Below are 17,678 nucleotides of genomic sequence, written 5' to 3' on the forward strand. Positions count from 1 at the left end.
ATTATAGAAAAACTTGTAATGTTAATTATAAATATATGCTTTAACCAAATAAAAAGTAGAATAAAAGTAAATTTGGTGCTTCTCATTGTCCTATAAATATAAACCTTAAAAAGCAACGTTCCACCATTAGTTTGTGCCCGTGTCCTTCAAACATTGTAATGCTGATGTGTTTTATGATGATGGAGGTTTCTCACACTGTATTCATTGAGAGTTGGTTGCCTAGGGGAGAGGTCTCCTAGTGGGTGTAAGCTGTATCAGTGAAGTCACTAGGAGGTGGGACTGCGGTAGAGAACTGCTATATGTTGTCTCCACCAAAAGTTGTGATGTATACTGACAAATTACTCCATGTTTGCGGACTGTAGCTTTGGTGTGTACCAGGGTAAGTTCAAACTGTGTCTTCTGAGGAGGTTTTGAGGCAGATTTTCCAGCAAATTTTTCATCCAAAACCAGAAGTGAATTTGAAAGGTATTAGATACTATATATTAAAGGGGTTGTGCAGCCAGTAATATTTGAGACCTATCCTCAGGATAGATCATCAATATCTGATCGGTGGGAGTCCAACTGCTGGCGCTTCGTTGATCAGCGATTTAGAATAGTAGGCAGTGCTTGTACGAGCTCTACTTCCTCTTCAAGATTACTCTGCTCGTCGTCTCATTTGCATCAGTTAATTCTATTGCCTGCTCCATTCTTCATCCACTACTGGCTTTGGCTGAAGAACCTGCAGGAAAATCTTCCTCAAAATCTTCTCCAAAAAACTCCATGTAAACCTACCCTCACAGTGCCACAGTTTTAGCTTCAGAGAAGCGAGTCTGGAGAGATGTTACCATGTATGAGAGGTATAAAACTGCAGCACACCTGATACGGTGGTGTGGAGGGTCCTGAGCACCAGGCCAAAGCTAGTGGTCCTTTATATAACATGTATGAATGAAGCAGCCCCAGAGACCCTACTAATCTCCACAATAGTTTGTGGAAAACCACCATCAACATAAGAAATATTTTTGTTAAAATAACTACTAATTGAGACACTGTGAACCACCAAGCATTGAACCTCTTGGTAGCCTCAACTTGTAACTGTTATGCTTTGGTGTAAAGTCTGATTTAGTTCTGTAAGGCTACTTTCACACCTGCGTTTAGGTGCGGATCCGTCTGGTATCTGCAAAGACGGATCCGCACCTATAATGCAAACGCTTAGATCCGTTCAGAACGGATCCGTTTGCATTACCATGAACAAAAAAAAAAAACAAAAAAAAAATTTTTTTTTTTTGTTCATGATAGTGCAAACGGATCCGTTTTGACTTACTTTGAAAGTCAATGGGGGACGGATCTGTTTGAAAATGTAGCCATATTGTGTCAACTTCAAACGGATCCGTCCCCATTGACTTACATTGTAAGTCTGGACGGATCCGTTTGCCTCCGCACGGCCAGGCGGACACCCGAATGCCACAAGCAGAGTTCGGGTGTCCGCCTGCTGAGCGGAGCGGAGGACAAACGGTGCCAGACTGATGCATTCTGAGCGGATCCGCGTCCACTCAGAATGCATTAGGGCAGTACGGATCCGTTCGGGGCCGCTTGTGAGAGCCTTCAAACGGAACTCACAAGCGGAGCCCTGAACGCAAGTGTGAAAGTAATTCCTGTCTGCCTAGTTGTTAGAAGCACCTAATCTAAACTATAACTTATGTAAGCATCTCTGCAGTACAGGTCACAGAGGGCCTCCTACAGGCATATACAATTTTTTAAGTGCAGTAATATTATTCTGGTTTCATTGAATCAATATTATCATGAGTTCTTCAAAGCATTTTATCAACATTATTTCTGCTTCTATTTACCATTAAAAATGTTTTTTTCTGTAGCTCAGAGTTTGCTATTGATAAACTGAAGAATAATGGAAGCGTTGGAAGCTACGTTCTTCGGTACTCTCCCCAGGAATATGACAAGCTTCTACTAACAGTGTGTTTGGAGGTAAATCATTGTATTTCACAAATTGAAATTCCAACATACTTGCACTGCAATATTATATCAACTGCTGTAATTTTCTTGATGAGTTAGGGGATACAATTTAATGGTACTGCTTATCTTTCATAAAATCAACTTCATAGACTTAAAACTTAAATTTAAGTTTGATTTAAAGACTCAACCCAGCAGTAACAAAATAAAAGTCTCTCTTTACTCAATGTAAAATATAACTTGTAGTACATCCAACAGTAGTTTGAAGTGGAATTTTCTATTTCCAGATGATGATGTATGGTGGCTGGCAAAGTGGCAGTTAATAGCACCTCTGATTTGCTATCTTGCTGATGACTCTCCCTTAATTAAGCTTCTGGCTAACAGCTGGGTGCTGACACCTGTGAATATAGGGGTCCAAATACACATAGATCTCAGATAGCTGTCTCCCTTCCCAATGCTGTGGGGAAAAAAAGTTAAGGAATTAAGTGCACATACATACATTTCTAAGGCCTAGGCAAAATCTAGCCACCATCAGGGAATACATGAGGGTACTGAGTGGCAATCTTTGATGGAGGCAAGGGTGGCAGCCTGTGTAGCTATTTAACAGGCATCCTGGCAACAGGGCTCAGATACTTTAGAGTCCACAAATACTGTAGCAGTGAAAAATCATTCCTGGGTCTGCGGGTCTGCCAAAGTCCAGGTAGCACAGACCTTAGGCACATCACCACTCAGGTGCGTTTCAGTCTTTGAGTATATTCCTTGGGAACCTTTGAGTACATTCCTTGGGAACAAATCATGTAACATTGCAGAACCATCTCGGACAGATGTTGGCATAACCTGAGAAGGGGAAAGAGATGCGCAACCTGGATTTGATGAAAGAGGAGTCCCTTTTGTCAAGAGGCAGGAGGGTGGTAAATTAGGGCCTAAACACAAAACAAGCAAACAAGGGCCAATCCCGTTTCTTAACCCCTCTGACACTTTCAGGGCTCCTGGGTCCTTTCTTTCTTGACAGAAGAAGCTTCAGCCCAGTCGGTACCCATGACCGCTGGCTTGTTCGCTTCTAGATCCTAAGAACTAATCCCACTGGTTGTACCTCCAGCAGGGACTCCATCTGTGGTCCTCTGGCAACCTCCTGTGGCATAATCTGAAACCGTAGGTGGAAATTTGTCTGTAGTCTTCTGTAGACTTTGGGCATTTCCTCATAGGTGACAGAGGCAGCAGTAGGAATTTGCCACTAGATTTCTCGTGACAAGGAGATCATCACTTGGCAGTGCCTCTGGAGTGCATGGAGCAGTATCTGTTGAATTATTACAAGTTGGTAGGTCACGTTCAGTGGTTTGTAGTTCCAGTAGTGTCATTTCTGATGTATTGTGTTCAGCAGGCAGCTTTGAGAATGTCATGGCAGTGGTCAAGCGGCGCTGGGTGTCATGCCAGACCTGCATGTACTTCTCTTGGGCTCTCAACAGATATTGGTTCCCCATCGTACTAAATTCGCCTTTTTATGGTACATCTTGAAGTCAGTATGTCTTTGCCTTAGTATGCGTGAAAGGTAGTTGAGTTGCTATGCAGCAGGTTCAGCTCGCTCGGCGGGCTCCACTGGGTTGTCCTTCTTTTTTCCGCTTTTGTGGAGGCCCTTCTTTTGGTTTTCCTATGGGTGTGTTATCTCTGGTTCTGTTGCAGGAGTAGTTAGAGGCACTTGTGGTACAGGGTGACCACACAACACAGACTTAGTGACAATGCCATTACCACTCCTTTTTACACCTTGCTACCATCTTCTTTGTGCTAATCTATAACATCTAATGTATTCTATGGTCATCGCCTAATAATGTACATATTTATTCCTGAAACTGTTATGTTCAAGTGTAATTATCTGTTCCACCAGCAGATGGCGGCAGCATTGGCAGAGATAGTTTCTCTGGAGAGTACCCTTCTGCTTCCTTCCAGCCCTCTGTAGCTAGAGGGAGGAGTTAAGTTAGTGAGAAGTCAGTGTCTAGTCTATCCTCCTTAGGCAGAGGTTGTGTGCCGGATAGCAGAGCACTGCCTGCTCTGCTAGGCCTGCAGGCCCTGCCTGCGATATCTACATGGTTGCTTGACCCCTCCTGGGCTTGCATTGCCTTCACCCAAGCTGAGCCGAAGCTTGAGATACTCTAAATCCAGGACAAGAGGTTTCTAGGACTATAAGTGGGCCCAAATTCAATATCCACCCCCCCCAAACCAGATATTTGGATGGAAGTAACATACATTGCTATGAAATATACAGGAGAATACAGCACCATATCCAGTGACATCCCCTGTGATGTAGACTTTCCTCAGCGTCTTAATTCGGAGATAGGACCATCATGATAACTTCTTTCAGCCGCGTCTCATCTCTGTAGAGTTTCACAGAAAATGTTTTAGATTTCTCACTTTACTATCATCCTCAGATAACAGACTTACCCTCCCCCCGTAGTGCCCATAACTATAATGCCCGCTGTATAATTATAATATATACTGGCCCCTCTGTATTATTATTATTATTTTCCCCTCTGTATTATTAGTATTCTTAATATTTTAACGGCCCCCTCTGTAGTATTATAGTAATAATTATGCCCTCCTTCAGCCCCTCCAGCATACAGTCCCATGTATCTAACCTCGCAAACTTGTGAAACTCCAGAAGAACCCAGCTCCACAACATTCCTCTTATCCCTAACCAGCGAATCTCCGCCGACTCTCTTGGAAAACCCAACTGTCTTCCGCCTGGCCTGACCACTGCTCATAATGCTCCTCAGAACACGTAAGAGTGCCCCATAATCCACACCAAGCACCCAGAACCACCTGGAAGAAGCACAAAATACCATATGTCAACAGAAACGAAACTGCTCACCACATGCTCCCAACCCCCATAACCATTACCCCCTTTTACAACAATGCCGGCCTAACATAGGATCAAAACCGGATAGACTCCCATCGACCAATGGGACGAATGATCTCCTAGGCGCTTCAGTGGCCACACCGATCCGGAAAGAATGACTCCCAAACAATAAGGGGTCCCTATCCAGGCGTTTTAAACAAGCTCGGAATACTGCGATAAACTGGAAACTAGAAAGAAACGACCTGTCGTCATGAACCAATAACGGTCCAACCTCACCAACCTCTCGCCCCCAAAACTCCCTAAGACACCGAACCTGGCATGCAGCCATCCCCACCACCTAATATAAAACCACCAGACAACTGGTGGTTTTCACCCTGTCATGAAATAAATCAACGTCCTCCCTCTTAAGCCCACCCGCTCTGCTCTTACTCGGACTGAATGAAACAGGCCTACGCTGATCCACCCCCAGCGACCGCCTCCTTCAACCCTTTAATGCCTGTAATACCCAGAATGACTTTGTCATATCCGACGTAGCCCGACACTTACAACCAAAAGCCACCCCCGCCATAAACATTCATTCTGGACACGAACATCCCTCCTCTCTGCAGTGCTCCACAAAAAGCAACATCAAAGCCCCTTCCTCTAACCCGCACCCCTGAAAACACCGCCTCCATTCTTCCCATAAACCCCATGCCTTCTCATACGCTGCCCAACTCCCTGCCGACAAGGATCCCCTCACCAATTCTCCAACCGACCAAATGGCAGAGACCATAGCTCCTAGGGAAAGCTTGCTCCCTGCTTGTCCGCCTCCGGTGCCAGCACCCGAAACTGCTCCCACTGAAAACGAGACAAAGCATCCACAATTGAGTTACTCACCCCCGACACGTGGGATGCAACTATCCAAGCATTTAATGATAAACAACTCAAAACCAAGTGCTGAAGCAACCACACAACCGGTGGTGATGAAGCCGAAACGCGATTAATGGCCTCCACCACCCCCAAATTGTCACAATGGAATCGCACCTTTCTGTTCCGCAAAAATTCCCCCAAAATAAACACTGCCACCAAAATGGGAAAGAGTTCCAGCAACACCAGATTCTTCACCCAGCCTTCTTCCTGCCATCGCTTCGGCCACTCCCCTAAACACTACCGACCCTGTAAGTATGTCCCAAAACTGTACCCCCGAGCAACATCCGTAAACAAGTCCGGATTCGCCGCCAACACCCTATCCGCCATTCATAAAGACCTATACTTTTTCAAAAAGGACGCCCACACCCTCAAATCGTCCCGCAGTTCCCGAGTAAGCCGCACAAAGTGATGAGAAGCCTGAACCCCCCCAGTCGCCTCTGCCAACCTCCTATAAAAAATCCGACCCATGGGCATAATTCAACTGGCAAAGTTACGTTTTCCCAATAAGGATTGCTACTCCCGAAGCCGCAATTTTTTTTGCCCACAGGCAGCCGACACCACCCGTTGTAGATCCTCAACTTTTTCCTCTGGAAACCTGCACTTCAAAGCCACAGTATCTATGACTATCCCAAGAAAACTCAACATCGTCGTAGGGCCTTCCGTTTTTTTCCGACACTAAGGGAACCCAAAAAAATTGCGACATGACTTTGAAAGAATGCAACATCACGGAGCATCCCTTCGAACCCAGCGGCCCAATGAACAAGAAATCATCCAAATAATAGGTAATAGAACCCCATCCCGGCCACTCTCGTACCACCCACTCCAAAAATGTACTAAACGTCTCAAAGTAGGAAAACGAAAACGAACAACCCATGGGCAAACACCAATCAACGGAAACATCCCCCCGTCCCCAAAACAACCCAGCAAGTGCTGACAATTCGGGTGCACAGGCAGAAGACGGAACGCCGCTTCAATATCCACTTTAGCCAGCAAAGCTCCCTGCCCATACTGCCGAACCCAACAAACTGCTTCATCGAACGATGTAGACACCACTGAACACAACTCCAGCGCAATCCCATCATTAACCGAACCCCCTTTTGGAAATGAAAGGTAATGTATAAGGTAAAATTTAGTAGGCTTCCTCTTCGCCACGACCCCCAGCGGTGACACCCGTAAATCTGGCATCGGCAAGTCCCAAAAGGGGCATGTCATGCGACCCAACGCCACCTCTTTTTTGCATTTTTCAGTACCCACCCCTGGAAGCTCCCTGGCAGACCTCAAATTTTTCTTCCCTTGCCAAAATTCACCCTTCACGAACGGGATACGAAAACCCTCCCTAAAACCTGTCAACAGAAACTCTGTGGCAGGCGCAGCACTATGAAGTGCCTTTTGCTCTGTGGCATTAGAAGAATTTTGATATCTCTGACTTTTAGTCTAACCAGACTGTCTATTAGGCCTCATGCACACGGCCGTTGTTTTGGTCCGCATCCAAGCCACCAAAACTCAGATGCGGACCCATTCACTTCAATGTGGCCGCAAAAGATGTGGACGGCACTCCGTGTGTTGTCCGCTTCCGTTGCTCCGTTCCGTGGCCTTGCATAAAAAATATAACCTGTCCTATTCTTGTCCGCGCTTTGCGGACAAGAATAGGCAGTTATATAAGGCTGTCCGTGCCGCTCGCAAATTGCGGAACGTGTACGGATGCCATCCGTGTTTTTCTGATCCGCGATTTGCGGACCGCAAAACACACAACGTTCATGTGCATGTAGCCTAACTCTGTAATTCCTCTAGCACCGTTCTATCGTTCAATCTTGTCATTCAACATAAAATGGTGGATATATTTCTCTCTAGAGTATCTGTACTCTCACTTTAAGTTATTTAAGCACTTTATGATCTCTCTGAGAGGTATATCTGAGGTCTAACTAATAGTTCACTTGCAGTATGCAGTTAGCAGTGACGATTTGCAGATTGGTTGAGTATGATCTGGTATGGTTGTATGCAATTTGGATTGCAATATGGAATCTGAATGCTTGCAATTTGTATTTGCAATTGTATGTTGCAATTGATGGAACTATTTTGGCCTCTTGTTCCTATAAAACTGGACTCTCAGTGGAGTGAATGTCTCTTCAGTCTCTGGTGAATAATGATTCCAGTAGCTCCTGCTAGGAGAATTCCCAGGCAGGCTGTGTGTGAGGCTGGCTGCGATTGGTGAAAACTCTTGCTGTGTGAGAAACTGGCTGTGATTAGTCTAGACTTCTGCCCAGCAACAACAGATTGACACTATGCTTTCTGTTGTTTTTGCTGTGTCACTGAGCTTACCTTATACTATAAAATGAATCTTAAAGGCATATTATCTTTTTCTGCTTCTGTGAACACAAAATAGAAAAGTTATATGACATCCAAAACATGATGTCACAGAAAATAACTCTGCTTTTATCTTTAACACATAAACATAGGAATTGTATTAAGGTTATTAGCAGGTTTAGCTATATACACATGTCAGGTTATACTAGCAACCTAGGACAGGTCTTAGCTAGCCAGCTACAAACTTCGCCGTTTCCTCATTCGGGTACCTATTTAGGAAGGGCACCATCTCAGTTACCCGAATTGGCGTCTGCCCCTTTTCCAGCCGCGTTACCCCAACCCTTTCCTTTTCGACCTTTGAAGCACCGCTGTGCTCCATGAATTCCTCCACATGAAGAACACTTGTGCTTAAATATGCACTTGTCTTCATACTTGCATCCTCCATCGTTAAACAGGAAGTATAATCACTTTTGCGAGGTTGCCGAGTGCTCCGATTGGCCAGAACCCCCGGTGACCCCTGGAAAGGCCTGCCCCGCCCTGACCGGAGCCATCACCCTGATTCACAAGCCAATGTCCTTATGATCCCACCAAATGCTAGACCGCGCCGCTTTCAGTTGCCTAAATTGCTCGTAGTACTCCAACCACCCCAGCTCCCCATATACCCGATAGGCCTCGCCTATCCCGTTCAGTTAACAGAAAAGCGCGGAACAATTCTCCAGAACCTTCTCCCCAATGACACTGGCCAGGATCACGAACACCTGCAACTAGTTGGAAAAAGTCAGCGGAATCAAACGGCACCGCCGCTTGTCCTCTTCCTCCTTCCTATCTTTATCCAAATTGAACCGTTCCAGCGTGAATAACAAAAATATGTCTACGTATTCCCCTTTCCACATTTTTTCCTTCACCTTCGGCCGCAGGTGGGCCCCCAGCGGCTCTACAAAGCAAGCATATACCTCCCCTCTTGCCCCGTCATCCAAAAGCAGCTCCTCCCAATCTTTCCCCATACCCCCTTCTTCTCTTTACTCCCACCCCTGTTCGCCGGACCTTCCAGCGATATCCCCAACGACCCGCTGGTCCCCCCACCTACGGCCCCTTGATCCCCCGGCCCAACAGACCCAACTGTCCCACCACTACCCGTCATCCCTGACCCATGTAAACCCCAGGCAGCCACTGGTGACCCTGTCCCTGACCCCGTACTTGCCAACCCTTTTACTAAATCCTTCAACCTCAATAACAACGCCTCCAGCCCTCCCACAATGGACCCCCTTGGGTCCCCCGCAACCCCGGGGCCCCCTCAAGACAATCCACTGTTAATGAGGACTCCCCATCTGTCTTACCTAGCTGCGTAGATGCTGTGATTCCACCAGCCGTAATGTGAAGTCTCCCCTCTGGTCATCCTTCCATCCTCAGCACCTCCTGTGCCCCTTCCTGCTGCTGGCGCTGCCAGAGCCTGCATTTCTGCAGCTCGACCACTAGAGCTGAAGCCGACACTGAGCCAGCCCCGTGCTGCCCGATCAGTGAACCCAGCACAGGGCAGTCATCTTTACCCCGCTGCCCCGAAGAAGAATCCTGGACTCCACTCACACGCCGGGCAAGGTGAGCCCGGCCTGTCCCACCTGCCGATCCTGGTCCCGCTTCCCCGCCGGCTGAATCAGAGGCGGGGATGCCCGATATCCCCCGCCCAGGGTCCCACCTTGCGATAGGATTCATCTTGGCACACGACAGCCTGGCTCTACTGCTTCTACCTGTGGCATGTGCCGGGGGGGTCCCTGGACTGAGGCTCGCTGGAGGCCTGGTCCTCCGTGGCTGGCTAAGGGGGGAAGCCGTGGAGGCCAAGTCCCCCGACCTCGGAATCAAGCCCTGGAGCCATTCTGGTCCCCTTCTCTTTGCCGCCACCCGGACCTGCGCCAGCAGCACTTCCACAGAGGATATCCTGGTGCAGACACGGCCACACAAGAGGTACGCAGCAGCTCTGACAGGGGCTGCTGCAAATCTGCTGTCCCCACAAGATGGCCCTTTTCCTGCCCTTGCCACCCTTTATAAACCTTATACCCCTCCCCTGATGCACCCCCCACCTCCCGCCCCACCAATTAACCCCATAGGTCCCAAAATCCACTCCCTCCAAACCTCTGTCATGCCAGGTCTACCCCCAGGCTTGAAGCCCTGAGTCCGGCCTGTACTAGCTTGTCTAAATGTTGTTGAGCAAACTTTAAACTCGCTTGAATATGCTATTGGATTGGATTGCTTTCTAATTACTGATAGATTTCAGCTGGTGTCATGACTTTCCACGGCTTTTTGCACCTCTCTTTCTTCATGTGTTCAATACATTTTCCCTATGTCATTTCTCATTATTAGACTACATGCACATGACAGTTCCATTTTTTGCGGTACGCAAACCGCAGATCCGCAAAACACGGATGGCGTCCATGTGCGTTTCGCAATTTGCCTTTAATATAACTGCCTAATCTTGTCCGCAAAGCTCGGACAAGAATAGGACATGCTATATTTTTTTGCGGGGCCACGGAATGGAGCAACGGAGGCGGACAGCACACGGAGTGCTGTCTGCATCTTTTGCGGCCCCATTGAAGTGAATGGGTCCGCATCCGAGCCGCCAAAGCTGCGGCTCGTATGCGGACCAAAACAACAACTTATTCTGGTGAGAATTTCATGTCAATAGCAATTTTAGAAATATATTCACTTAGAAAATTGGTGATGTGTTACATACTTATTTCACCTGCTCATTTAGTTCTTGCATACCTGCCTGCAGTTTGAAAGCTGTTACACTAAAATGTCTTGTTTTACTATCGCACCGGGTCTCTGCTTCCGCCTGACCTGCGCTGACCGCCTGACACATAGGTTCACATGGTGGGAGGTGTGCCAGACGGGTCTTGGCTGGGACAGACACGCTAGCATTCAGGCACCTTAATTTATTTGGAAGTAAAGGAGTCATTTATAAGAAGATGGTCCAGCTAGGTGTTACATAACAGTTAAACAACATAGTTTTATACCTAACCACACATTAGAAAACACAGAATTTGCAAAGTCCTATAAGTGGCTCCTGGGTCACTGCACACATACCTGCCAACCAGACATTTCACTGGCCTTAACTTTGCCGTCCTACAAATCAACTTATCAATTTATCAAACTGGTGTAAAGTAGAACTGACTTAGTTATCCATAGCAACCAATCAGATTCCACCTGTCATTTTGTGGGGCTGATAAATGATCCCACAAGTGTTTCACTGGAACTGCTATCTATCTATCTATCTATCTATCTATCTATCTATCTATCTATCTACAGTACCTATTTATTTATTTATTTATCTTTCTATCTATCTATCACACCCCGGAGTGTTGTTACCACTTCTGTACCCTGCTACTATCTCTAATTAGCTAACACAACGTCATCTTATGTATTTTTGTTCAGGTCCTCCACAATGTGCATTATTAATATTATGTAACTGTTCATGTAATGTGGCTGGTTCACCAGCAGGTGGCAGAAAACATGGCAGAGCTGTGCTTAGGAAGAATGGAACTCTCCATTCCATTCTACTCCCCCTCTGGAGAGAAGTTAGCTAGCCCTACTTCCTGCAGGAAGGGTGGGGACCTGTTAGAGGCAGTTTAGTTTACCCCCTGCAAGGGGAAGGGTGTGCAGGGGCACATCTCTGCTGGACGTGCCCACGCCAGCCAGAGCACCTTAAGCTCGGCTGGCTATGGAGGCAGAGGCATAGAAGCCTCAGGAGCCAGGAGTAACCTTCCTTGGCTGAAGATAAGTCTGACTACAGAGAGAAGTGCAGCATAAAGAAGAAGTCAAGTTATCAAGCCAGCTTGTCAGTACAGTAGAGTGAGAGGAAGATATAGCAGAGTTGAGTTTGCCTGCCAGTTTAATGCTAAAGCTTGCTGGAACCAAGACAAATAATCCATGTCTAATCTCACTTTTAGCCCTTAAACATAGACCACTTTGAAAACTGTCGAGAAACATCACATGTCTCTAAATTTGACCAAATGTCACAGAAAACGCTGCAATCAGCATTAGACTATTTTCACACTAGCGGCAGCCTTCTCTGGCAGGCTGTTCCGGCGCATCTTACTCCAGTGCAGTAAGATCAAGACTGCCATTTAGGAATTCTGGTCTTGATAAATTTCCCGCAGCGAGTCCACATCTGCTGCAAAACACAGGTGAAGAATAAATATTAAACAAAGCTAAGGGGTCATTACCAGAGGACAGCAGGAAAAACACCACAGCCAAATCAGAATCTGAGATCTTGATCAAACCTGTAAAGTAAAAAAACAGCAGGCACACCGATGGTCAGTCAATCTGGGAACCAATTAATACTAAGAGTCATGAAGACACAAAGATATGGCTAAGTCTAGTTCACAAGAATGGTACAGAAGCAGCATAAACACCCCATGGAATAAGCACAATAACTAGCACAGGGAAAGAAACTGAGATGATTGACCTGCACACTAGCGCCCTTTAAATGCATATGCCCAACATTTCTGTAAGTGCAGTCCCCCAGAATAGGATCATTGCAAATTTTTCTTGCTGCATAATATTTTGATGTATACCAACATGCATAGCTCTGTATGGATCAGCCAGGGTTAACAATCCTGTCTTCTTGTAGGAAGCTAGGTAATGAACTTAGGTCTGCCCCTAGTTCAGTGGATGTGTTAGTTGAGGAAGTGAGAGGAGCGCTACATGTGCTCACTTCTTGGAGCTTTGCATCAAGAAAGCCTTCTATAATTTACAGTACTCCAGGAAAGAGAGAAAAAAAGTGTGAGCACTATAGGCATTCCAAAAATATTAATAGAACACTGCTTGTCTTTAATAGTAGTGACAGGTATTTGATTGTAAGCTGAACAGCGCTTTTTTTCCACAATGTATCTTCTAGCTTCAAATATGCTGTAACACAGTAGCTAATTTGCTTATGATGTAGCTGAACAGTCCCTGTGGTTGTATCGCTGATGTTATTGAAGGCCATTGTAGTGGAGCTGCACTTGGATTTCCGCCCAGGGGATGTGTATTCCCCACCTAAATTTCCAGATTAAGCTGCAACATATAGAATTTGCCATTCTAAGAATCAGTACAGCATTGTACAAAAAATATATCACACACTCACAATCCTCATTACCAAAAATATATGATGTGGGGTACGAGGAGGGACTCTATGAATATTGCTAAAGGCAATAGTACACATTGAGGTTACAGGACATAGAAATCACACGATATTATTCATATGACAGATAAAATATGCTACAGGACCCACCTGTACAGATCATGTTTGGTACCAGAAAGGCCATCTATTTATCACAATAACCTATACAGGTTTTTTTTCGATATCCTGTATTATTGTAACTTTCTTACAGACGCCTCTCGGTAAGGATTTCCAGGGCTGCTCCATCCAGTGTAAGAATGACACTTTTTCTTTGGTTGGTGTCTCACGTTACTTCTCCAGTTTGCGGAATCTTTTGGAGTACTACAAACATAATAAGCTGTGTCTGGGTGGCGTCTCCACATGTCTGACATACTGCTGTCCTCCAAGAGCCAAAGGTATCTAAAAACAAAGTCATAGGGGAAATTTATCATTGTAGGTGTATTTGAGATCAGTTTTTAGATTGGAGTTGTCATATAACCTTACGCCAAATTTATGAAACTGGCTCACAGTAATAATAAATGTGGTGCAAGTGTGATGTGGTTTATGCCTATATCAGTATGTCTGGGGGGATGCCTAGAGTCTGGATAAGTATGCCTAGAGTGGAGTTGTAACTTTTTTTGTGACTTATTAAAAAGTTGCAAAAGATAAATGATGAACACAACAAACTTGGAGTAAATTCCACTCCACTTCTGAAAGTGGTGCAGGAAGCCAGAAGTCACACAAGTCTAAACAACTAAAAACATGTGACAACAAAGGCAACAATTCTATGCCAAAAAGCTGGAGTAACACATTTGATAAATGCCCCCATAGGATTTTCATTTCAATGGGAAGCAAACCATGAGGCTGGGTTCAGACCTGAGCGTTCTGAAAGGAGAACTCTGTATGCGCGATTGTACCGGCGTTTGCAATCGCGCATACAGAGACAAGCGAACGCCCATTGTCGCGCGTTCCCGAAAGTCTATGTACGGGAACGCGTGACGAGACGCCCCAAAGAAGCTCATGTACTTCTTGGGCGGTCGGGCGTTTTACAGCGCGATCGTACGCGCTGTAAAACGCCCAGGTGAGAACCATGCCGATAGGGAAGCATTGGTTTCTCCTTGTTGAGCGTTTTACAATGCGTAGGAACGCGCTGTAAAACGCTCAGGTGTGAACCCAGCCTAAAGGGTAAATGAATATGGTCATCAAGTTGCATTATAGAGGACAGAAGCCTAGTTGTTTCCAGTTGAGTACGGCCCCTTTCACACGGGCGAGTTTTCCGTGCGGGTGCGATGCGTGCGGTGAACGCACTGCACCCGCACTGAATCCTGACCCATTCATTTCTATGGGGCTGTGCACACGAGCGGTGATTTTCACGCATCACTTATGCGTTGCGTGAAAATCGCAGCATGCTCCTCTTTGTGCGTTTTTTACGTAACGCAGGCCCTATAGAAATGAATGGGGTTGCGTGAAAATCGCATGCATCCGCAAGCAAGTGCGGATGCGGTGCGATTTTCACGCATGGGTTCTAGGTGACAGTCTATTCACTGTATTATTTTCCCTTATAACATGGTTATAAGGGAAAATAATAGCATTCTGAATACAGAATGCTTAGTATAATAGTGCTGGAAGGGTTAAAAATAATAAAAAAGTTAACTCACCTTCTCCTCTTGTTCGCGTAGAGGCCGGTCTGTTCTTTAGCTGTGGGCTGAAGGACCTTTGATGACGTCAGATCACATGCTCCATCACCACGGTGATGGACCATGTGATTGGAGCATGTGATCTGACATCACCTCAGGTCATTCAGTCCACAGCTAAAGAACAGACCGGGATCTACGCTAACAAGAGGAGAAGGTGAGTTAACTTTTTTTATTATTTTTAACCCTTCCAGCACTATTATACTAAGCATTCTGTATTCAGAATGCTATTATTTTCCCTTATAACCATGTTATAAGGGAAAATAATACAATCTTCAGAACATCAATCCCAAGCCCGAACTTCTGTGAAGAAGTTCGGGTTTGGGTACCAAACATGCGCGATTTTTCTCACGCGAGTGCAAAACGCATGACAATGTTTTGCACTCGCGCGCAAAAATCGCGCATTTTCCCGCAACGCACCCGCCTCTTATCCGGGCAAAAAACATGACGCCCGTGTGAAAGAGGCCTAAGGCAAAATATTTTCTAATATAAAAGGAAAATACATATCCTTATAAGGCCTCATGCACACGACAGTATTTTTTTGCGGTCCGCAAAAAGGGGTTCCGTTGTTCCGTGTCCGTTTTTTTTTCCAGTGTGTCTTCCTTTATTTTTGGAGGATCACCAGACATGAAGGAAAGTAAAAAAAAATCTAAGTCAAGTTTGCCATGCAAATGATAGGAAAAAAACGGACGTGCGAACGCAGATGACAATCTTGTGTGCCTCCGTGTTTTTTCACTGATCCATTGACTTGAATGGGTCCGCGAACCGCTGTCCGTGAAAAAAATAGGACAGGTCATATTTTTTTTACGGACTGGAAACACGGATCACGGACGTGGATGACAAATGGTGCATTAGCCGAGTTTTCCACGGACCCATTGAAAGTCAATGGGTCCGCAGAAAATAATGGAAAACGGAACAACGGACGTGGGACACAACAACGGTCGTGTGCATGAGGCCTAAATAAAATAATATAAATTAGGACTATGTTTCTAATAAATAATAAATAACATAATAGAATTTGGATTTTTGCTTCTCCTCCAGAGAAATCAAACCTTTTAATTCTACATAACAATTACTCTCCACAAATGATGTCACCAACAAGACAGCGAAGACAAATTCCGCTACTGACCTTTCAAAAAATCCATCTCAACGATATCACCTTTGTAAGTATAATCTATTCCTAAAAAAAAACTTTAGAAATTTGTGGTATTAATGCTTAACATGGTAGCACAGATGCTTAAGGGCTTCTCCCTCACGATTTCTATATTGAAGAAATGATTGTCACCAGATTGTACTGTACCACATTATTAACATGGGGACTTTCTTAAAACAGATTGTTGTGTGAGTTTATACTGCTTTATATTTCACTGTAAAAATTGTTTTTTAGACTTTGGAATATAGAAAAGAATTGGTAACAGTTGGTTATTAAAGTCAACACTAGCGTTGGGCGAGCATGCTCGACCGAACACCATTTTGAGTCAAGCATCGCGATGCTCGGCACATCGCGATGTTCAGCCAAACACCGCGTGTGCTCGAGCGCGATGCTCGAGTCTCCTCCCCACACACATTTGTTGGCTGCTACGCAGCCAATAAACGTGCGGTGAAGTTCTGGCACTCACTGTTTGAAAGGTGTTAGAGACCCAAAAGTCCTTTTAAGGACTATTGTTTATCTAGCTGCAATATATATTATTAGCGCAACCTACGCTAAATTGCGTGCAATTGTTTGGCCGCTGCTGACAGTGACACAACCTCTGCTACACCTGTTGTGTTACATTTGCGCATCCTACATATCTATGACATTCAGCGCAATTGGTCGGCCGCTGCTGACAGAGACATTACCTGTGCTACATCTCTTGTATAATGTTTGCGCATCCTAAATATCTGTGACATTTAGTATAATTTTTTCGCCGCTGGTGACAGCGACAGTACCTGCGCTACATCTCCTGTATAACGTTTTTGCATCCTAAATATCTGTGACATTCAGAGTAATTTTTTCTTAGCAGCTGGTGACAGCGACATTACCTGCACTAAATCTCCTGCGTAATTTATTTGCGCATACACTTACAAAACCTGCGCTACTGTACGTGTGACATACTTGCAAGCATATATACCGGTTAATATGCTCAAGGCGAGCAGTAAGGGAGGGGGAAGTGGCCATGCTGCTGATGGTGGCCCTGGGCGCGGTGAAACTGTGCCTGCTGTCAGAGTACAAGAAACACACTCATCCATGATACCTAGCTTCATGTCCCAGTTTGCAGGGAGGCGCAGGACACCACTCTCAAAGTCACACCAGTGTGACCAGGTGGTCGGTTGGATTGTAGCAGATAATGATTCCAGTCAGTTACGCACCACCCTGTCTTCCACAAAGTCCAGTCTCAGTAGCCAAGAGTCTGGTCAACAGAATCCTCACCCTGATCCTCCTTCCTCCCACCATGGAGAGTCTTGGCAAACAAGTGAGCCCAGACTTGGATATTCCGAGGAGCTCTTTTTCAGCCCCATTCCTTGATTTGGGCCTCTCACCATGCCCGCTTGAAGAGGGACATGAGGAGATTTTGTGCACTGATTCCCAAACTCTTGAGCATCCACAGTCAGAAGAAGATGACGGTAGGGAACGGCAATTAGTGTTTCACAAGGTGGATGATGATGAGACACAGTTGCCAATAAGTCAACTTCAATTAGTGTCTCAAGAGGTTCATAATGAGGATGAGACACATTTGTCAATAAGTGAGGTTCCTGTTAGGTCAACACGTCAGGAGGATGACCAGAGTGTGTGCCCATTTCCCAAAGTCATCGACAGCTTCTGCCGGTCTGGCAACGCTGCAGCAACGCTTGCAATTGCCAG

The 17,678-nt window shown here is 45.6% G+C and overlaps 1 protein-coding gene across 2 annotated transcripts in view; it reads left to right on the forward strand.

Moving 5' to 3' along the window:
* The window catches only part of JAK3 (Janus kinase 3), a 283,985-nt gene that overhangs the window by 172,520 nt on the left and 93,787 nt on the right, over nucleotides 1–17,678 (forward strand). For both annotated transcript variants that reach the window (XM_044285317.1, XM_044285325.1), the window contains exons 9-11: nucleotides 1,851–1,959; nucleotides 13,375–13,558; nucleotides 15,878–15,999. In XM_044285317.1, the coding sequence (XP_044141252.1) occupies nucleotides 1,851–1,959; nucleotides 13,375–13,558; nucleotides 15,878–15,999 (415 nt within the window). The remainder of the gene's footprint in view (nucleotides 1–1,850; nucleotides 1,960–13,374; nucleotides 13,559–15,877; nucleotides 16,000–17,678) is intronic.

The sequence above is a fragment of the Bufo gargarizans genome, chromosome 1 (assembly GCF_014858855.1).
Source record: "Bufo gargarizans isolate SCDJY-AF-19 chromosome 1, ASM1485885v1, whole genome shotgun sequence".
Taxonomy (NCBI): Eukaryota; Metazoa; Chordata; class Amphibia; order Anura; family Bufonidae; genus Bufo; species Bufo gargarizans.